We start from the raw sequence: 24,022 nt of genomic DNA, 5'->3' as shown, positions 1-24,022 counted from the left end.
TACTTAATGGTGAATAGAAGAATTGACCAATTGCAATGCGTTCATTATGATTTATTATTAAACCATAATGTATCACGTGGACCAAGTAGGAGAACTATTATTATTATTATTATTATTATTGTGGTCCACGTGGATAAATAAGATTAATTATATTGGTTAATTAAATAAATATTATTTATTTAATACATTGATGTGATGTAATATATATAAATAGAGATGTGGTCCTCTCTCTCTCAAATATAACAGACACTTATAACAATATATCACATTAAGAATATTTTACTTTTCTCTCAATCAAGAAAAGACTTAAAGAAATGGCAAAAGGGAGAAATCATATACACATCAAAAGGAATTGTTTTTCATCAAAATATTATGGACTCGGGTATGTAATTCATTTCTATATTAATGTTTATGTGAAAATGATATTGTTCTAATATCTTTGGCATTAAAATTTATAGTTAGGGATTGTTAAATTTACATTATAAATTTCTAGCAATAAGTTGTTGGCTTATTATATTATTGGTATTGAAGCAACTTCTTTGGAGGATAAGTGTGGTGGCAACTTAGTTGTCTTTATGGCTAAAAATTAATAAGAGAATTCTCAAAGATTTGAAAGAAAATACAATCAGCCTTTGGGATAAAAATAAGGCATTGGGTAGCCATTTCTCATTTTAATGTTAAAGGAGTATTTATTTAAAGAAGGGATATTAGCGGCTAAACTACCCAAGTTTTTATAAATGTAACAGATAAATACCCAAGTTTTATTTTTAATGGCAAAACTACTCAAGGTTTCTAAAACTTATTTCCGTTAGTACCCACTATATAACTGTGTTAACTTTCTCCATGTGGTATTAATAAAGGACCTCTGCCATGCCAAGTGGCTTTAGTTTTCCTGCGTGGCAAGAGTTTTTAAATTTATTAATTAATATAATAAAAGATATGTAATCTGAATTAAACTAACGCAAAATCCAATCAAATTAAAATAAAACTGAAAATAATTTAACAGGAAACAAATCAAAACAAACCTCCAGCCCTAAAACTAAATCCTCTCTTAGCTCTAATCAGACGAAGAACGTGATGTCCACTTGAAGCAAAGGAGAATGGGGGAATAGGCAAAATCATCGTCATCATCATAAGAAGAAGAAGGTGAGTCTCCATAAACAAAAATGGTTTCTGCAACTAACCTGTTCACGATGGTGATGGTTGTTGATACGAAGGCTTGAGTTTTTTAAAAGAAGGAGGAGGCATCGCATAGGCAACATTCTAATTGGAACCTGCATAATATTGGTGGGTCGGTATTATTTCCCTTTCTTATTTTTTGTTGCGGATTGATTCAAGTGGGTTTTTTTCAAGTGGATTGATTCAAGCGATTTTTGTTGTCTATGGCTTTTGGGTTTATCATGTCAGCGTCGTTTAGTGGCACAGCCGCGCAACTAGCTATTTTTGATTTGGTGTGGTCTCTTTCTATAGAGAGAGAAGTGTTTATTTTCTATGCTGTGTGTTATCATTTTGCTACTGGCTTTGTCCAATTGGTGTTTCTTTTTTTCAATGAACATGTCAAGTCATGTTGTCAAATTATGCACGAGAATTTCAATATAAAGTATAAATATGTGGACCAGCCTCATAAAACTAAATTAAAGAAATTAAACTAACTCATTGAATTTGACAATACCTTTTCCACATCTAAAGTCCAACGTGATTTCAACATAAATAGTACATATATATATATGGACAACTTCAAAAAAAAAAAATTAAAGTAATTAAACCAATTCATTGAATTTGGCAAGACCATTTCACATCCATAGTCCCACGTGATTTCAATATAAATAGTACATATTATGTGGACCAACTTCATAAAGAGAAATTAAAGAAATTAAACCAATTCAAAAAGCTATTCATGGCCTATACTTCTATCGACTGTCCTTAACAATGGCCTATTTCTTTTTCTTTTTCTTTTATCGGGAACAATGGCCTATTTCAGTCACAAAAAATTTCCAATATGGCCATACATATACAACACCAAAACCAAGTGAATCTCTATATTCAGTCATAATTAATCAACAAAAAAAAATGTTGGATCTACTGCATTTGGGCATCTGCTCTTGCTTTCTGTCTCTGTGACCTCTCCTTCCTTTTCACAGTTTCTTGCTTTGGATTCTTCTTTGGTGGAGGACCAAGTTTCTTACAAGGCAAATGCTGAAACAACAGATGAAGTAACAGGGAGGAATAAGCCACCAAGTTTAGATAAGTAGATAAAAAAGAGAGCAGAAAATGAAGTTACCTCTATGATTGTTGCACTCTTACAAGTTCGATAAGTATGACCTGTTTGCTTGCAGTTGCTGCATTTTTTCACCTAAGCAAATCTCCTTGATTTGGTAGAGCCAGGTGGTGGTTCATCTACCTCTCTGTTCCTTGATTTTTTGGGTCTCCCAGACATGTTTGTAGGTTCTGGAGGGATTACAAGATTCAACCCAATATTTGGCCTTTTGTCAGGACTTGGCATGGGTTCAATCACTCCAGCATATGTAACCTCAAGTGCTGCCCTCTTATAGAAATCATCAACAAAGTCCATAAGTTGTACATTACTGAACCAGATGCATGCTAAGGCATGGCCACAAGGTGTGCCAGTCAATTGAAAGCCCCTACATGTGCAAGCCTTTGTAACCAAGTCCACCACGAAGGTCTCATTGCTCAGAAAAGTCACTTCAAATTTAGTTTTGTCAAACCTCCTTGGGAAACAATTCCTTGCCACCTTTTTGTTTTTTTCAATTATTTGCAAGATCCTCTTGCCAACAGGGTGCACCATCTTTGATATAGTTTCCCTTTTTGTATAAAATCTACACATCAACCAAAACCTAAGTTTTTCCAAAAGAGTGATAATTGGCTTATCTCTAGCCATTAATATTGCTGAATTGAAGCTCTCACATAAATTATTGAGCACCATATCACACTTGACACGCTCTCTAAAATGTGACTTTGTCCATTCTTCCCGCCTTTTCTTAGACAGCCAATTGAAAGCACCCTCATTCACTGATTTAATCTCATTCATTCTCCTTGTCCATTCCTCTTTGGTGGTAGCTCTTGCAGCAACCTATAGCATCTGCTTTAAGAGCAAGTCAGGGAATTCTTTTTTGAAGTTGGCATATAGATGTCTGACACAGAATCTGATCTCAGCATCCTCAAACTCTTCTGCCATGGCTTTCTCAAGTCCAATCTGTCTATCACTAACCATAGTAAAACTCTTGGTACTCTGAAGTTGTAAGTCATCTTTTAGCAATTTCAAAAACCAAGTCCAACTTGATGTGTGTTCCTTCTCAACAATAGCATAAGCTATTGGAAACATAGCATTGGATCCATCAATCCCGACTGCTGCTAAGAGCATTCCCTTACAATATCCTTTAAGGAAGCAACTATCTAAACCAATCAATGGTCTACAGCCTTTGTTGAAGCCATCCTTACATGCCTTTAAACAAATATACACTCTTTCAAACTTTCTCTGTCCATCTAGTATTGTTGTTTTCAAAATAGATGTTGAGCCTGGATTAGTTAGCATGATCATCCTACAATAATCCTTGAGAATGGCAAATTGTTCTTGAACTGACCCTTCTAGAATTTCTCTAGCATTCTTCTTTGTTCTATAGAAAATAGATCTGGACAATTGAGAAAACTTAGTCTTGGCTGTCAACTCCAAGAAAGTTTTGTAATCCATGTTGGGATTCATTCGAAAATCCTCTAGCAAATGCTTTGCCAACCATGAGGAGGTCACAAGTTGGTTGTCAAGAACAAGACCACAGTCATGCTCATCCACTAGAGTGTTAACTCTAAAACTCATGTTGTCTACTTCTTTTTGTAGCCTTGCATATAACACCCACTTACAACCTAGGTTTTTACACTTAGCTCGAACTTTAAGTCAATCATTCATCACGTATTTGAACTCTTTGTCCATTTGAATGAAATACTCCTTCAAGGCATCTCTAAGATGTTGAACTGTGGGGAATACCATGCCTAGGCAAAATTTGAAATCAATGAATTCAGTTGTCCTTGGATTGAATTCCTTGTTAGATTTCTTGGGGCCAAACTCATCATCTGAACCTGGTGGGCTTCTCAACTCATCTTCTGACACATATCCATCAAATTCAACATTTTCTTCAACATATTTTCTACACAAACCAGTTATAGATCCCCACCAGCTGGATGGATCTATTGGGGCATCCATCTCATTTTCCTCTTGAACATTTTGTACATATTCCTCTTCTTCAAGATTAAAATCTTGTTCTTCATTTGAGTTGGTGGGGTTCACTACAACATCAGCTATAATTTGGGTATCTTGTGGCTGATATATGCCTGCATATAAAAAAATTGCACAATTGGGAAATTATTTGGTCTATTTGGTTATTGACTTTTTTTTAATTGAAAATTATTTCAAGCTTTTTATGAGTGCATTTATTATTATTATTATTATGCAGCTCATATATGTGTTGTGTAGAGTGATTTTTGGATTATGACTTTGTACAAAAAAAAAAGGTATGATATTACTGTGTATATGTGTGTGAATTTTAAGTCTTGGGAATTAGGCCAACTTTCATATTTTTTGTTTTGAACCCAACCAAAACTACAAAACCACAAAACCCCAAAAATAGTTTCACTCGTTAAACTAAAGAAATAACTAAAGTAAACAAGCTAAGAAACAATTTGACAAAAATAAATAAATTAAGCAAGCCAATAAACAAACAAGATTGTCATTGAACAGGACAAAAGATACATTCTCTTTTTCAAAGTTCTGAACCCCACCAAACCACAAAACCCCAAAAATAGTCTAACTCATCAAACTAAAGAAATAACTACAGTAAACATGCCAAGAAATAGCCATATTGAAAAAGCTAAAGAAAAAGTAGAGGATTGAGACTTTACAATTCTCTATCGAATGACCCATCATTATATCTTTAACCACCACCTTCGTGAACGAGAATAGAAGACTATTGCAGAAACTATTTTTGCTGATGGAGAGTCACCTTGTTCTTCCTCTGATTTTAATTATTCTCTCATTTTCCTTTGCTTGAAGTCGATATCACATTATTTAATTGAGAAATCACAATAGGGGATATTTAAGTTTAGGACTGGAGGTTTGTTTTGATTTGTTTCCTATTATATTGTTTTCAGTTTTATTTTATTTTGTATCTTTTTATTATATTAATTAATAAATTTAAAAACGCTTGCCACGCAAGAAAACTAAAGCCACTTGGCATGGCACATGTCCTTTATTAATACCACATAGAGAAAGTTAACACAGTTATATAGTGGGTACTAACGGAAATAAGTTTTAGAAACCTTGAGTAGTTTTGCCATTAAAAATAAAGCTTAGGTATTTATCTGTTACATTTATAAAAGCTTGGGTAGTTTCGCAGCTAATAACCCTTTAAAGAATGATAATATATAATGTAACTGCTATGTATTTCTCCTTACTTATTGCTTCACAACACAAGGAGCTTTGTCCATTCTTGCTTGTATTATTCCTCTTATTAATACAAGCTTTGAGTTTTGTTTCAAAAAAAACAAAATAGTTATCTGGTACAGAAAAGCTACCAAAAAAAGAAAGTTGAGAGTCCACATTTGTGTACAATATATTTCTGCTTTAGCTTAAACTGAATCCACAAGCATACCAAAATATGGTAGTCGTAATTTAAGTATCAAGACTTAATACGTGGCGTTAAAGCTTTACATCATTGGTCACAAACACAGAAAACATCACAAAATACTTGGGCGTCTGATAATTGCCAAGAAAACAGACTTAGTACATTCTCAGGACAATAGACAGTAGTAGTAGTAGTAGCCATACTGATTTCTTTTTCTCTTTATAAACATCACCACCTTATCTCGACGATCATTAGTACCGCAGTTTTGATCCGCCAGGAAAGGGTTTTGTCTTGTAGTGCATGCTAACGTACATGTGCATATTTATATCGATCCACTGTTAGTCTTCTATCATTTAGCTCCATCAACTGCACACGATGAAAAATCCACCAGTAAATGTGTACTGCTAGCCATACAAATGAAGAAACTACAATACTGAAAAATATAAATGGAAGAGAAAAAGGAAGGAATTACCCTTATAAACAATGGAAATGTTTTTCTTTAATAGGAGGACTCAATGGATGGAACAATTCCACCATCTGTGAGTTGTTCACTGAGTGAAGTATTTTCGGAAGTGTCCATGTGAGAACTGTCTTTGTGTGGTTCCGGCTCGACCAAACTTGAACAAACTTTAGTTTCTTGCTGACCAAAACACTGTTTGTTACTTCTCAAAGTCTCTGGCACATTTGCAGCAGTTGCTTCTCTTCTAGTTTCACATGGTGGCTTAGCTGAAAAAGTTGATTCGGATGGCTCGGTTTGTCCTGAAAACTCCGACGGTGTATGAAAGAGCAAATGGGCAACAGTTCTATCCATGGGATTCGTCTCTGTTTCAGTAAGACCCAACCTGTATAGCAGCATATATACCATTAGATATATAATTATTTAAGCAAAACACTACTACTTTATTATTAATGAGTAGAATGATACAAGTAAAAGGGTGTACAGAGATTAAACCACCCACCGTACAAATTAAAAAAAAAAAAACCCTCGTAAGAACACAAACAGGAATCATACAACAGCATCACAAGAAGACATGGCAATCTCTGCATAAATAAGAGAAAGGCACATTTCTAAAAAATTTCCCATTGAACAACCAAATAGCTACCTAATATCTCCCTTTATCGCACATGGCTTCTGCACTATCTGTTACCCTTTCAAACAATCTTCTATTTCTTTCCTACCAAATGGCCCACCAGACAGCCACTGTCCCTGTCCTCCATAACAGTTTTTAACTTCAATCCCTAACACAAACTGTATAATGAAGTCATCACATCTATTTGGCATGCAACACTGGTTGTTGGAGGAGTTCAAGAACCTAGACCACGAATTCATGGTGAATGCGCAATGCAAGAAAATATATCATAAGCTTCCTTTGTTGAAGAGCATCATGAACACAATCTAAACACAACAGCCACAGAAATACATGGACCTTTGAGGGCATAGGGCATTTCCAAATCACTCTTCCCATAAAAAAACTGATTCTTAGGGATGTCTCCTAACAACATATTAAAAGCTGACTTGCAGAAAAACATCTCACTTGATTCACCTAACCAAATCCTTGTATCTTCCAAACCTGGGAAAAATTTCTAATTTCTCAGCCTATAAATCAACTCAATGCAATGAAAGATTTCTCTATCATTCAAATTTCGATTGTAATGAATTTTTCCAATCCACTTCCTGCCCTTCCTTTAACACAAAATTCATGAATGCAAATATTCCTCTTCTCCGAAAGCCTAGCCAAACTAGGATAAGCAGCTAAGATTATTATCACCGCACCAAATTCCTTCTCAAAAGCAAATTAACCTTTCATTTCCAATCTTAAACGCGACTAGTTGCCAAAAATCTTCATGCAACCCAAATCCACTAATTTCTCATGCTTCTCACACAGTAATAGACGAATAGTATTATAGCAATACAGTGTATGTTTATACTATACAGTAATGTGTGGATGCATGGTAATATGCCTATGCTTGCAAGTTTATATGTATATAACTTCACTTGAATAATAATAGTTGCAACTGTGTATGTGCGTATACTTGTAAATAACTTTTAGTCATTCGGCCCAATTTGTCTCTACAATATAATCAGATAACGAAAATTTTTGTTTTTAAAGATATTTTATTTTTTTCTGTTAAATTTAACAGAATATTCTAACCGAATATTTTTATATTTAACGGTAGAGTGTAAACATAACTTAAACTTAAATAAATGAATAATTAAACAAATTAAAATATAATATTTTTTAGATATTTTATAATGATAATTATTTAAAAATAATAAAACCATATATTTTATAACTTGAATAAAATTTAATTAAAGTTAATATTATATTAAACATATAATATATAATCCTTTTTATTGTTACTGCCAATTCAAAAACTAGAACAAACATAAACATAAACTTAAACGAAACAAAAAATTAATTAAAATAGGATATTTTTAAGACATTTTATGATAATTTAAATAATTAACTCATATTTATTTAAAAATAATAAAGACATGCATATCATTTTTTTTCTAATAAATTTGTGTGATAGTTTGTTTTTTTTATCAAGTGATAAGAGTTCTTTTTCTTCATCAAAGGACATTGTGAGATACATCAGAAACTAAAAATAGTTGATGCATGTATACTATTGTCTACACTAAGACTTTTTCTATTCTTATTTTATTTATATTATTACTTTCTTTTTAAATATTATTATCTTTTATATATATGTCATATAATCATGTAAATATATATCTATATCAACATTGTGTTTAGAAATCATATATAGAGATTATTGATATAAATATTTATATATACTATAAAACTATAATTCATTCTATTATACATAGGGGTGTGCAAAAATCATCCAATCCAATTAGAACCGGCTGATCCAATTACAACTGACCGCCAAAAATTGGATATCCAATTATGATTGGATCGAATCAAATATTGAAGATCCAAATTCCATTGGATCGGTTGTTGGATGATATATGTAAAATTCCAATAAAACCGAACCGATCCAATTGCATATATATTTTTAAAATATAATTATTTATTTAAGATTCTGCTTATGATTTATGTTGTATTTGTATGGTGATATATCATTTTGAACAAATTAGACTTTCTATTTATTATATTATGAATTATTTGAACAAATTGAGCTAAATAAATGCTAAAAAATAGGGTTTATACATTTTTAGACTCTGTATTTTGCCTCATTACCTGTTTGGACCCTGCGTTTTGACAAATTATTTTTTGGACCTTGTGTTTTGTAAAATGGTTCAAATAGGCCCCTAAACCTGATTTTGATGAACAAAAAATTGAATATAACAATACAGTTATTAGGCAGAATGACTTTATTTTTGTTTTGAGTTGTTAGTTTGATGAATTACTTGTGATTTTAGTTAAAAAAAGCTTTGATCAAAATCGGGTTTAGGGATCTATTTGAACTATTTTAGAAAACATAGGGTCCAAAAAGTAATTTGTCAAAACATAAGGTCCAAACAAGTAATGAGGCAAAACACAGGATCTAAAAAAATATTAGATGGGTCTAATTCGATCATATACATAAGCAAGGAGACACATCCAATGGATAAAACTGATCCAATCCAATAGATAATTGAATCGGATCTGATTGATGAATCAGATCCGATCGGTTGAGACAAGTTAATTGGATTAAATCGTTTGTAAAAATCTAGCATCCAATGGATAATTGGATCAGATCGGATAGGCCTAAAAACATTGAATGTGATCTAATAAACACCCCTAATTATATAAATATATATATTAAAATACAGTTAACCAATTTTTATTAAAATTATAAATAATATTTACAACTTTAAAACTAAGCACGTTGCTTCTACCTAATATATATATATGCATATATACTGAGGGCCTTGGATGTAATCCCCTAAGGGAACTGGTTCCATCCATGTAATTTTGTACATATATTTACATAATTATATAAAGAATGATGTAGTTATAGATATATACATGTAAAATTACGCAAAACTGCGATTTTTACAGATGCAATGTAATTTTTACATCACTTGTGAATATATTACATAAATAATTCTATTAATACTCATATAATGCAATGAAGCCCGTCTCTAAACGGGACTACATCCTACCCTCTATACGGAGGTGTAAATACGTATTTGTGGATGCTAGTATACATGAGTGCGTATGTATGTTTATGTTTCAAAACAAGTATACATGAGTGGATTATAATGTTTCTTTCAATGAAAATTTCAAATAAATTTATTGTGTTAGATTGCACCATTCTCGCAATGGCGGAATCCCAAGCCATCTTTCTCAGACATGGCAACCCTCAGAAGCAAGACAACACGTGTTACATATGCAAGAAGGAATAAGGCTAGGCGAGTGGTGTTGATTCTCTCTAGGGTGTTTTAGTCATTTGTTCTTAGTTATAGAGCTGGGAAAGGTCTGTAGGTGGTTATGCCTTGGGATTGTGATAGGACCCAAGTTAATTCACGCACAACCTTAGAAAACACTACCGGTACACAAAATTCACATAGTAGAATAATTTAGTAAATGGAGTTTTATTGTATATTGCAAAACAGTAGGACAACACAAGAACTGGTACTTGAGAGACCATTCTCTCTCCAATCAGAAAAATCTTCCACACCCTCCTCCAAAACCATCTACACCAACTTATAACAAAATATAAAATCTTTCACACTTCTTCAAAACCATCTACACCAATTTTTTTTTATTATATTCAAATTTTATGCTTCCATTTTACACAATTTGGTTTCTATGATTTTGAATCATTTTCAGACAAAAAGATCCCTAACACTTAATATACATATTTTGGATTTAAAGAAAGAAAATACATGGGTAATTAACTAAATATAATCTTTTTAATTATGAGTATACATTTAATATGATTTTGAGTATTAAGTTATGAGTAAATTTTATGTTTTAGGAGTTTTTTTTTTGTCAAAAATGGGGGAAAAAATATTAGGGCCATCGAATCCAATAATTATAAAAAAATTTCACATTTTTCAACTGTAATTTGATATTTTCCAATGCTTACTCAATGGTGACTCGAGTATATATCAAAAAATAATGAATTTCAATGACTCATCATAAACTTTAAAGCATTTAGCTAGATTTTGATGATTTTCAATGAGTTTCTATAATTTTTATTCACTGGTTTTCGATGATTTTTAATGCTATTTCAATACTATCTTTTATACTAGTTCTAAATACTCATTGTCAATTGTTTTCAATAGTGTTTCGATGCAAAAATTGTAGTCATGTGAATAAAAGTAATGAACCATTAATAAAAAGCATTGAATTTGGTCGAAATATGGGTGTTCTAATGAACAAAAGAACCGAAACTCATTGACAAATTCGACATTTGTTGTGTCAAACAATCCAAACTCATGATTTTACAAATTTAAACAAAAGCATACATAAAACATAAAAATTGACTCAAAACTTACAGGTACAAGAAAATGGGAGAGAAACAAATAGAACCTATGTTCTTATTTAAGTAAAGGAGTATTATTATCATTTTATGTCTCAAAAGATTTGTCCAATGTTTAGAAAGGGCATATTTTTCAAAAAAAAATTGGCCACTTAAAGCATATTTCTTCTAGTTTTCTTACAAAATAACTTACTGCTATTCTGACACTCCTTCCATTTTCTTGCGCCTAGCATAGATAATCTAAATTGGGTGTATAACATTACCTACTGCCCTAAGACGAACCTTTTCCTCAAGGTTAAAAGGGGAAACTGGTTGCATATCACCTCAAAACACTCCCACGAGTCCTCTTATGCGGGAAGTTCTTTCCACCTAATAAACACCTAAGTACTCGTATTTCTTGGAGAGTGGAAGAGTGAAAATTGACAACTTCAGAGGGGTCACAATTAATTAGCAATCATTAGTTTGAGCATTCACATTGAGTGTGTTGACAGGCAATGATCGACTCACTCACACAAGTGATCACCTTTGGAGCTTAGTTAAGTGAGCAAAGATGAGACACATTGAGGTTATGGCGCTTGAATAGTGGACCTATATCTAACCTTAATTAATATAAATGTCGCCTTGGTAGAAGCCAAGATAAAATATTTATATTATAAGGTTGATGATGGATATTCTCATATCCATGAAGCCTGCTAGATGCAAGACTTTAGTTTGGCGCTAGAGAGAGCAAGCTAATGGGAGACTCGAGTTAGGCCTTGGATGCAACTAGGCTAAGATTTGTATAGTGTTGAATTTTGAGATGAGACATACAATCTTTTTTTTCTTTTTTTAAAAGAAAGTGTTACGCCCCTAGTGAGGTTCACACATGCCAGGTATGGTAAAGGAACCAAAAAATAGGGGTAATTTTGGATAGGGACTGATATTGCAATGGGGTGGGCATTTTAGTCATTGTTGAGTTGGTTAGGAAAAGGGAATATAGAGTGTGAATGATGAGGATTATAGTATTGCATGTATTCAGTAATTGAGTGATGCATCTTGGAGAGAATAGGTCTCTTGAAAATTTGTAAAGACATTTTTTGTTTGCCATTTCAACAACTCAACATTTCCTCTCATATTTCTACTCGTATTTCCTATTCTCTGTACTTTTGGTGATTAATCTATAGGCAGAGCACATCAAATTAGTATCAAAGCCTTCGACTCCAATGGATGCCTCATACTTGAATGAATTCTCAGGTTGAATTAGTTGAAGGTGTTGTGTCTATAGTTCAGGGAGATGTTAATTTGTTAATGGGGAAAGTGGCTTCTCATGGGCAGGGCCTAGCTTTCATTACTAAGAAGTTGGACTTGGTGCTCAAGGGGCAAGCCTTTATTGCAAATGAGATGACCGCTAGTCCCCCGAGTCCGTTGAGTAGAAGTCTGGAGGAAGTCTTGACTTCTTCTGATTCTGCGCAAGGTAGGGGAGGGGCTTTGCGTGAGGGCGATGGTGGGCGATGACCTGATTGAATTGCCTGTTTTTGTGGGTGAGGATCTGAACGATTAGACATTGAACTGAACAATACTTTGGCCTCTAGCGACTATCGACGACGAGTAACTGGAAGCCACCACTCAATGTTTGGAGGGAAATGCTCTGCATTAGTATCATGGGGAGAACCGTCGCCATGAGATTCGCAATTGGGAGGAACTCAAAACTTTGTTGCTCCATCGACTTTGACCCATGCATGAGAGTTCCGTCTATGATCGATAGTTGGGGTTGCAGCAGTCATCGACCGTGGAGGATTACCAGCGCCAGTTAGAGCTCCTGGCGTCGTTGCTCGTTGCTGTGTCTGAACCGATGTTGGAATCGTTGTTCTTAAAAGGGTTGAAGCCAGAGATTCAAGGCTCGCTTCGTATGCTAAAACCAGCCAGTTTGGAAAAGATGGAACTGGCCCAAACAATTGAGGCCAACCAGGCTATGTTATGGGCCCATCGACTTCAGTCTAGTAAAGGTTCCAACCAAACCCATCCTTATGGGGTGCTTAATTCTTCTTGGTCCAAGGATATTTTTTTTCAGTCTCCCAGATCAACTTCTCCAGTCGAACACACGAGTGGGTTTTGACGACTCACCGAATCGAAAATCAAGGAGAAGAAAGCTAGGGGATTATTCTTGGTACAACTACGGTGGATTATTCTGATTTTGAGCAGTCTGAGCCACTTGCTCGACTACTACAACAATACAATGCTATATTCGAGATAAGGATACACATTTTCCCCATGGGGACAGGACCCCGCGGGGACCCGCCCCTAATGGGGCAGGGAATCCCCATCTAAATGGGGAACGGGGCGGGGATAGGAAAACTTTCGATCCCCGAATGTTAAATGGGGCGGGGACGGGGATAGTACTCCCCGCCCCGACGAGACCCCGTTTAAATTTTTATATATTTTTGTAATATTTTATATGTATTTTATATCTTTCTTTATGTGTTTTTGTAGTATAGTAGTAACTTTTTTAACATTTTAAATTTTATTTAGAATAGATTTTAGTATTTTAAATAATAAATATTGTGTAATATTTTAATTTACATATAATTTACGATTTTTATTTTAAAATTTATTTTTTAAATAAATGGGTTCCCCGTGGGGATTCCCTGTTCCAATAGGATTCCCCACCCCGTCCCCCATGGGGAATAAGCGGGGATGGGGCGAGGACGGGGATTAGAAATATAAATGGGGACGGGGACGAGGGGAGCACCCCCGCCAATTCCCCGCCCCGTGTGCATCACTAATTCGAGATGCCCACGACCCTTCCTCCCCATTGCAGCCGCAACCACACTATTACTCTTCGTCAGTGAGTGTGCTACCATATCGATATCCACAAATTCAAAAAGATGAGATTGAGAAGCTAGTTGGTGAGATGCTTGCAGCAGGAATCATTCAACCTAGCACAAGCCCTTTTTCGAGTCCAATTTTGTTAATAAAGAAGAAAGATGGCAGATGGCGCTTCTGTGTAGATTATCGAGCTTTAAACAAGAAAATCGTTGTTGATAGGTTCTCGTTCTGGTGATTGATGAGCTCCTTGATGAAATGACAAGACACAAGTGTTTTCCAAGCTAGATTTGAAGAACAGTTATCACTAAATTCGAGTTCGACTTGAGGATGTTCACAAAACGTCTTTCCACACACATGAGGGGTACTGTGAATTTCTAGTTATGCCTTTCGACCTCACCAATGTGCCAACCACCTTTCAGTCATTGATGAATGAAGTGCTCAAGCCTTATCTCCACCATTTGTGTTAGTCTTTTTCGATGACATATTGGTATATAGCCCAAATTCTTCCTTTCATGAGCATCATTTATCACTCGTCCTTAATACACTAGCCACTCATCGTCTCTATGCGAACAAGAAGTGTTGTTTTGGCCAGCAACAAATAGAGTACATGGGTCATATTATTTCCAATGAGGGAGTGCCGGTTGATCCCAGCAAGGTGCAAGTTATGCTTGAGTGACCCTTGCCAAGGTCTTTGCATGACCTCAAGGGGTTTTTGGGGATTACTGGATAATACTGAAAGTTTGTGGCAGGCTATGCCCTTTATGGACCAGCTTAATAAAGATCATTTTGGCCTGACGGACGTAGCGAGTGCTGCCTTTAATGAGTTGGAGGCTATGACAACAGTTCCGGTGTTGACTCTACCAGTTTTACTAGGCCTTTGTGGTGGAAACAAATGCTTCAGGGTTTGGCATACGGGCGATATTGATGCAAGAAGGACGTCTGATTTCCTAATTCAGTCAGGTTCTTAAGCCCTGCGCCCAACTTAAATCCATTTACGAGAAGGAGCTCATGGTGATAGTGCTCCCAGTCTTTAAGTGGCATCCTTATCTCTTGGGGCACAAGTCGTAGTTTGCACAGGCAAAAAGAATTTGAAGTTTTTGTTGGAGCAGTGATTAGTGACACCAAAGAACCAGAAATGGCTGGTGAAATTCTTGGGTTTTGACTTTGAGATTCAATATAGGCCAAGGGAAGGCAATCGTGCTAGTGATGCCTTGTGACGCTTGCCACAAGTGGAGTGCTCTTTCTGGTCTTCCGTCTCTTGGTTGGATTGGGATCTATTGCAGAAAGAAATTCAAAATTGTGGCTGATGTTACTCTAGGTCGTGAGGTCCCTGGTTTCTCCTTGGAACATGAAAGGTTGGTATACAGGGGCAGGATGGTTCTCTCTACCACTTCTCTTATTCCTGAATTTTTGAACGCCTATCACTGTTCAGCCATAGGAGGGAATTCAGGAGAGACTAGAACTTATCAAAGATTGGCTAACGTTGTTTACTAGGTTGGAATGAAGAAGAGGGTGACTAAGTTTGTGCACCATTGTGATGTGTGTCAATGAAACAAGCACCTAGCTATGTCTCCAGCTGGGTTACTTCAGCCCCTGACTTTGCATGAACGTGTATGGGAAGATCTTTCCAGTATTTGATGTAACACCTTAGACAAAGAAGCTATAGTAATATCATGATTTCATCTTTAGGTAGAAAGCTCCCATTCTTTCTTTGGGCCAAGGATATGCTTCTTCAAGTTTCTCCCTTGGTCTATAATTTATTTTTCCACATTTTGTTTGTTGTGTAAACTAATAAGCTGCTCCTTCTTCTTTTATCTTTTTCTTAAAATTCTAAAGTGCTAATCCGAAGAGTTTATCTCAATTATTTTAATTAAATTTATTGATTAAAATTATATGTTTTTTTCTTAAAAATGTCTACACATGTATTTATGAATTAATTTTATAAATATAATTCAATACATATTATTAATTATTTTTAATATTTTCCCTTTAAAATAACAGGGGCACGTACCTATTTACTAGTGTATATATATATATATATATTAATCCTCATAAATATTTGTTTCACCATACTTGTAACACGATACACATCCTCCTATCACCATTCACATTAGTAATAGTTGGGTAATTTAAAATTTCGTGTTGTTCATTAAAGATGAAGGCTTACGCCATGCCTCATCATGACAAGACACCTTGGTGGTTAAAGCAGCCTTTTAAAATCATGTTTGTCTTAATTGGGAAACAATTAGCAGATGCTTTGACCAAAGATTTGGCAAGAACTATTTCCCTTTCATGTCTGAGTTTGTTTCAAACAATTACATCTTCAAACAAGTGTAGAGAATCCTATATTTGCAATTAGAACTCATATTGTAAATAGGCAAGTTTCTTTATTTGTTTTTATTAGGTCAACTCTTGTATTTTATTTAAACCTAGTAATAATACAGAATAATAGAAAATAATTAATTTCACTGCTGTTAAGTATTCCTTTTTTATTTTATTTGTTAAATGTGAATTGAACCCAGCTACTCTTTCCAAGTTTATTATGTATTGGAGGAAAATTAGAATTCTCCACCTATGATGATTATTTTCTCCTATATATTCATCTTGGAAGTGAAAATTCTACCCAGAAGCATGTGAAGTGCAGCCAATCAAAGAATGTATGCAACAAAACAATCACAACTAGTTATGTGCGGCAGCTAAAATGAAAAGGAAGTTTGTCAACCTGTTAGAGGTATTGGTTCCGTCCACTGCAAGTGTTTCACGTTCATTCTTGCTACTTTTGTTGGTACTACTGGGATAGTGCCTTTCCATTGCACTTTGAGCCAGACGGAATAAGCTATCTCGTATACATAGTCTCACTGTCATATCCAACTGTAGCAAGAATAGCATAGTAACTAAATCCATTTACTTTATGATGGGAAAATTCAACAACATATTAGCATACCTTTGTGATCACATCTTGAAGCCTGTGAAGTATTGATTCCTCGACAGAGTAATCATCGATAGCTGCAGAAATAGAATTTGAATCATCTTCTTCCATAGGAGAAATAGGTTCCAAAGAAGGGAAAGTGCTCAAATCTTCAAGTCGAATATCACTTCCCCCAAATTGCTGAATTTTAGTTTGCTGAGGACAAGTTTGAGTGGTGGAATGATTGGTAGAAGAGATTTGTTGGCTAAGTTGTTGCTGCTGTTTCTGAATAGCAAGCATTGCCTGAAGTTGTTGTCGTCGCCTTAACTTCTCAATTTTTTCCTGAGGGGTCATGATTGTAGTTTTCACAGGAGTTTCTGCCGAATTGTTTACAGGATTGCTGTAAGCTGATGAAACATCACGGCTAGAAAGCAAAGGCTGCTGCTTATACTTCCCAGGCTGAATATGCGATAGCAAAGGCATGGCAGGAAATGGATTTGTCAGATTTCCATACATAGGATGCGCCACAAATTGATTTGGAATATGCTGGTATTGAAAAATTTCAGGACATTGAAGTTGCATCTGCTGAACTGTAGAGGGAGATGGTTGAACCGCAGGGTGTTGCATACAATTTTTTAGTTGACCAGAATGGTTTCTTGGCGAAGGCCAGGCACCATATAATTCTTGTAACTGTTTACCCTCACTTTTAACATCCAACCTTTTACGAGATTTCAATAGTTTCTTTTGTCTAGTCACCTGTATAGAAAGAATATATATATATATATATAAATATATATATATATATTTATAAGCATAGCAATAGCATGCAGAAACAAAAGAAGCATAAACAAAAATGTAAATGACAAGTCATATCCATTAGGAGCAAACAATATTCCTAACAAAAGAACTAGGGAAACAAGACATAAATTAGTTTAAAAATTACTTTGAAACCAAAACAAGAACAATAACCACTACAAAATCTCTCTCAATAATTATCTTAATTCATACCATCTTCACCACCAATGAATTGATCATCGCTATCTTAAATCTACCGAGCTTTGCATATGATAAATAATTCTTCACTAACTCAGAGTTGAAACAAGTTTTAACAAAAACTTAAAAAATTCTACATGAACTCCATAATTTTCTATCTATAGGATTTCTTTTGAATCCTAGTGAGAGTTTAGATTGTATGTAGGATTTCTTAATTATGACGAGTTCATTCTTGACTGTTTTTTTGCAAATGGAAATTGACTCTTCAGACTTATTTTTTGAAAATTGACTCTTCATACTTATTAGCATTTAGATCTGCTTGAGATTGAACATAGAAACATTTCATCTAAACCTCAAAAAAGTTTCAGTTTTTTTCTAGAAGTTCATCATGGTAAGCCATGTAGGCGTATATTCCTTTGAAGAGCTTGTAAAGGCTGAAAGCTCTTCAAATGTTTCATCCAGCCAAATTACGTTCATGGTAAACTGGTTATTCCTCACAATATATTCATAAAGACCAAACAAGTATTCAGATTAAACTGTGTGAGAGAGAGAACCTTCTCAGCAGTTTCATTTTGGGCGGAAGCATTTTCAATAGCTGAATTAGAGATTGCTAAGGTTGTCTTCACCACTCTGTCCAAATCTATCTGAAAATTAATTAAAAGTTCTGACAATTTTAGTTCCATTACATAAAGTATACATGCTGGGGACAGTTCAGAGACAAAAAAAATTGCAATACCTTCTCCTTTGCAATAGGCTCACTTTTTCCTGCTGCGTCTTCTGCATGCTCCACAATCACATTAACAGGGTGCAGAGTGTGAGATGTAGAATCATCTGTTTCCCCATAGCGGAGGCTACACAGGTCATCTTCTTGCAAAACTTCTGTCTTTATTTCCAACTGCTTAGTTGTATTACTTACAGTTTTTGGGCTCAGACTGAGCAACTCAGAAGAAATGGGGAAGGATTTGTCTGGGCTGTTAGTAACATCTTTGGATGAACACCAAAGCTCATCAGCATTACCCAGACTTGCTTGACCAAATACAGCATCATCGTTGCTGCAAAATCATCACTTGTAAGGATATTTAGTCAGATGGCTACCATTATACATAAAATTGATGAAAACGATAAAAAACAGAGGAACAAGAGGGTAAATAAAGGTTTTGAATGGAAAGTGTAGTAGGACACCTATCCACATACACTTGGGAGTGGGGACTTGCTACTTATATGACAACTTATCGGGTCACTCTCAGATCTAATTGGGAAAAAAATTCATAAATACAAAAGAATCATATCTAACAATACAAAAATATTGCCAAATGTTTGAAAACAACAATACCGTTAATGGTCAGATTGATGTATTGTGGGCTAAGATTTTGTGGACGAGTCAAGTTCCTTCTAAAGTCAAGGTGTTTAGCTGGTTATTGTTTCTGGAGAAACTTAGTGTTAATGATGTTCTTCAACGTCGCCGTCGTTATCAGTGTTTATCTCCTAGTTGGTGTGTTTGTTGTAAAAGGAGGGCTGAATCTCTAAGTCACCTTTTTTTGTTTTGTGAGTTGGCTCATTCATTATGGTCAAGAGTATGGGGTGAGTTTGGATTGAGTTGATGTCTTCCACTTTCTTGTGTCTCAGATGTTATGTTGTGATTTAATGGAGGATAAGCGTTTGAATAAGTTGTGGAGGGCTATGATGTTGGCTTGTTTTTGGGCAATATGGTTAGAACGGAATAGCAGAATTTTTTTATGAAAAGTCTTGCCATTGTGATATCATTTGGGAGAGGATTAAGTTTTGGGTTGCTACTTGGGTTTACCGCACAAAGGGTTTTGAAGGGTTATCCTTCTTGGATCTCTCTAGAGTGGAGAAGTTTTTTGTTCATGTAGTTGGAGTTGTTTTGTTTATGTTTTTTTTGTTTGTTTGTACCACGGTTTTCCTCCACCATAAGTGAGGGTTATTATATATGTGAGAGGGGGCCTGACCTAGTGTTTGGTCTCTTATCTCCTTTTTTTCAAAAAAAAGAAAAAAAACTGTCTCCTTTTTCTATATAGTTAAACAGGCATGGAAAATTCAGGTTACAGGGCATTATCACAGGGACATCATAATTAGAAAGCTAATTTGGAAAATGAGCTTTAAAACTTTCATCATTCAGAATTCTTTCACAAGAGGAGGTTATAAATATGTGTGTATTATATATATATATATATACATATATATATTAGACAACATATACGTGCATTACCTGAATATACGCTCAAAATCGTCGAAACTTCCAATGTTAGCCCAGCCATAGTCAAAATCACCTTGTTCTTTGCCTTCGTGGGAACTTGGATATATTTCAGCATCTTTATCAAGCTGATCTGCCCCTGAAATTAGAATTTCAACCATAAATGAAAGGGGACCTCAATTAACAACTCAAACTTACTCCCATTGCTTAGCCAACTAATACATGTGCATATGCAGGTAGAAATGTGCTACACTTACCAGATATTAGTGTTTTTTTACTTCCTTCTCTGTTTAATGCCACCAGAAATTTTCAGTAATTTAAAAAGGAAGATTTTGTTGTTTCAGGTTCTTCTCTTCTAGAAGTTCAAAGAACCTATACAAAATGACAAATGTGGGAAATCCTTTTCATCTTTTTATTAATTCCAGCAACTGAGCATACCCATTACGATTTTAAGGACACCAGCAAGATATTACCACTGCTTACAGTATATTGAAAATCATGGGTCACTATCACAATGAAAATATTGACGATTCACGACTCTTTGATAATTAACAGAATATGTTGAATAACAGACCAAGGAAAATCAGTTTTCCACTACAATAAACTTTGTAGTTTCGACAGTAATTTAGATACACATAGCAAATCCACATTCAACTAATACATAAAACAGGTCTTGATGTGTAACTAGTAGGAGTATTTGTGTAAAGGAGAACTTGTAAACAAATTAACATGTCATGGAATTACTTCTGTAAGAGTAGCTTTTCGTGTGGCTTAGAAGGGCTAAGCAAATATGTTACCTTTTTGAATGCTTGTGTACTTACAACCAAGTGTGTTATTTTAATTAATATTATTTTCAACTATGTTACCTGTTGATGAGTCAAATTTCGTAATGTCACTTAAGCCATTAGATACTTTGGTAACCATAGAGTCCCTTTCACTATTAGATAAGGGCCATGACTCCACCCCCATTCTTGAATCAGAACTTTTATCATGGTTGACCAAGTTGGTACTGCTTTCCACCTTTTCTCCAAGTGAATCGACTTTAGCATTGTTCTGCTCAGTAAGCTTATTTATATTGGCTTCTTGTTTCCATTCCTTCTTATTGTGACAATCTTCACTTCCCGCAGGATAAGGAACAATATGGTCACCATTCTCAGCAGCCTCATCCCATATTATATTTGCTAGCTGAAAGAACAACAGAGTTTTCAACAATTGCAGAAATCAACCAAAAGACATATCATAGAAAAGATGGAAAACAAAAAACAATTACCAACCCCCACCAGCTCAATATGTTCATATAAATGGAATAAGACACACACACACATCACAAGCAGCATAAGAGAATTTTGTGTACACTTTGGAAACCACTAGAATGAAAACTAAGGCATATTCATTTACAACTTACAAGGACTCCTGGAAAAACACTAAGAGTTTCTGGATGAATGACTGCATATCTAGAGTTATACATGTAATTCAAGCTCTGTTGTACCATGAAAAACACCACTTGGACGACAAACCCTTTAGTGCCATAGTTAAAAATCACATAGTTATCGATCTTTAAACAAAGAAGAAGAAGAAGAAGAAAAAAAGATGTGCAAGGATGACAAAGGACCTTATAGCGTAAGCAATAACTTATTAAATATTTAAAAAATTTACTGACGGTAGAAAAAGGACCAAAATCTTGCAGAAATGCATGTATTTAGTAGCATAAATCACTTTCCCAGGAGCTCTGTGAGGATAAAATTTGTAAAATTAACAAGTCTTCGTACAGGTTCAACCAATCTCAAACTAGATTTCGTGTTTCATCAAGACCAAATTAATTTTCAGGAATAGACAAAGCCAATGTGATCACATTCTATTTATACCTTTATCTTTGTATTAAATTCAATTTGAACTTGATATGAACATTAGCATCACAACTAAAACTAGATTATTAAAATACAGGAGGAGATGATGCATCAACTAAGGATAAAAAAATAAAAGAACTCGTTCCTAATAAAAGAACAAAAATAAAAAGAAATTTCATTATCATCAAACATACTAATGAAATTAAAACCCAACTATAAGTAAATCAAAGCTTAAAAAAGGTGAAGACTGAATATTATGATAGAGAGAAACCAATGTATACATTAGTGATTAGCCATGAAAAGGGCCCCCAAATAAAAAATAAAAATCATTCAAACAAAACCAGCTCTCTTCTCTGGGAATTCCCTATGACCATTTTCCTAGAAGAATATATTTTTTCGTAATAATCCAAGCACAAGAACATCATTGATAATAGCTTTCCGAAGGAGATTTTCTATATACATTTGATGTTTCCAACAAAGCATATATTTTCTTCAAGGAGGCTTTCAAACACAAGTTCCTTTCATCATGCCTTATACGGATGCCCACTTGGTTAAGCACTTTCAGAAGACACTATGGAAACAACTCTCTGATAAAATGATTTTTTATAATCTTAAACCAAATCCAAAGAAGATGAACATGCAATGCAATTCTTTGCATTTCTAGTAGTCATTCCTGAAAATTTAAACCATTTTGTAATTGTCACGGAATAACAACTCCTTGCATCGCTATTTTTTTTTTTTTCTTTTTTGCAGAAAAGGCCAAATACTTTGCACATGATTTACTTGTAAACATGACCACTTAACTTAGTTTTTAACATGCCATGTTGATTCCTTATCCAGAATATTGAAGCCTACTCGAGTCTCTTCGATGTTTTCGCATAACCATTCCTTGCCTCATTATTTTCTTTTTTCTCTTTTTTGCAAAAAGACTAAATACTTTGTACATGATTTGCTTGTAAATATGACCATTTAAACTTAGTTTTTAACATGGCATGTCGATTCCTTATCCAGAATATTGAAGCTTAATCGAGACTCTGCGATGTTTCTGCATGTGAAGTCACTCAAATTCTGGTTCCTATAGTCAAAAGATTGTCAAACCCCTAAGCAAAACCATCCTTGCACCAATCATTTATTTGCTTATTTTATCTGTCAACTGGCATGTAAAGATATCAAGTCCAACACTAAGAGGAACTACTCTTTTCATTATTAACCTAATAAAATCAACTAATCCACTACAACAATACCAACATCACTAATTTCCGAGTTATAAAGAGACCCAGATAATAGATTTTCAATATTCCCAACATGGATTCAACCCCGCTCAGAAACAAAGTTAAAAAAACTTTAAACTTTAATATTTTGGTTCAAGGTGTATGTGCCTGTAATCCCAATTGCCCCAATTATCAGAAGGAAAAAAGCACTAAAGGAAAACCGCAGAGCATACATATACATATGCATCCTCACATACAAAATTTAATTGTATATAAAAACTATACAATGTGCGGAGACGAACTTTTACATATTTATGAATGTAAATTTTCGTTGGACAATTTAAGTTGAATTTTTTAAGCAAGATTGTTTTTAAAAAATCACATGAATAAATATAGTAAACATAAACATCTTTTCAACTAAAATTCTTCCTCAACAGCATTCAACTGTTTCACACAGGTACTGAAAAATTTATACAAGTATCAAAGACAAGAATATACATGTGTGCGCCTAATAATAAATAAGAAGAAGAAAAAGGAAGAAGGAGGAGAAGAAGAAGACTGACCTCCTCCTCGTCCCAATCAAACATTTCTGACGAAGAAGCCAAAATCAAAGTCGAAGAAACGCACGTACAATATTTCACACATCGCCGACAAATTTCGCAGAAAGATTCAGAGAGAAAACATCAAATTTTCCCGGCAGCCAAACAGGAGATCCCAAGGAAAAAACAGAGAGAGAGAGAGAGCGCTAGAGAGAGGTGTGGGGGTGTGGAAGAGAAGAGAGAAGAGGAGAGTGGGACCCACGTGACGTGACGTCAGGAAAGAGGGTACGAAAAGAATGGTGGTGGAATATAGAGACACGTGGAGGGTCGTATCGAATTTTGTGGTCGGGAAAGCCCAATCTAATCCTTCATTCTCATTGGTCAGTCGTTTTAGATTTTTGTATTTATTTTTAAATTCAAATTATACTTAGA

General features: G+C 34.7%; 2 protein-coding genes across 2 annotated transcripts; both read right to left on the bottom strand.

Moving 5' to 3' along the window:
* Nucleotides 1-2,079: 2,079 nt before the first annotated feature.
* LOC133796292 (uncharacterized) lies at nucleotides 2,080-3,049 on the bottom strand. Its single transcript, XM_062233763.1, has 2 exons — nucleotides 2,402-3,049; nucleotides 2,080-2,196 (listed from the first exon to the last, which is right to left on the bottom strand). The coding sequence occupies exons 1-2, from the start codon at nucleotides 3,047-3,049 to the stop codon at nucleotides 2,080-2,082; spliced, it is 765 nt and encodes a 254-aa protein (XP_062089747.1).
* Nucleotides 3,050-5,580: 2,531 nt separating this feature from the next.
* On the bottom strand, nucleotides 5,581-23,815 carry LOC133798706 (protein LNK2). Its single transcript, XM_062237148.1, has 9 exons — nucleotides 23,615-23,815; nucleotides 20,860-21,178; nucleotides 20,009-20,132; nucleotides 18,515-18,830; nucleotides 18,333-18,422; nucleotides 16,822-17,541; nucleotides 16,600-16,748; nucleotides 6,106-6,475; nucleotides 5,581-5,999 (listed from the first exon to the last, which is right to left on the bottom strand). Exons 1-8 carry the CDS (start codon nucleotides 23,636-23,638, stop codon nucleotides 6,133-6,135), a joined length of 2,085 nt encoding a protein of 694 aa, XP_062093132.1. The 5' UTR covers nucleotides 23,639-23,815; the 3' UTR covers nucleotides 5,581-5,999; nucleotides 6,106-6,132.
* Nucleotides 23,816-24,022: the final 207 nt, after the last annotated feature.

This window comes from Humulus lupulus, chromosome 8 (assembly GCF_963169125.1).
Source record: "Humulus lupulus chromosome 8, drHumLupu1.1, whole genome shotgun sequence".
NCBI lineage: Eukaryota > Viridiplantae > Streptophyta > Magnoliopsida > Rosales > Cannabaceae > Humulus > Humulus lupulus.
This window is presented reverse-complemented; position numbering and strand designations above follow the sequence as displayed.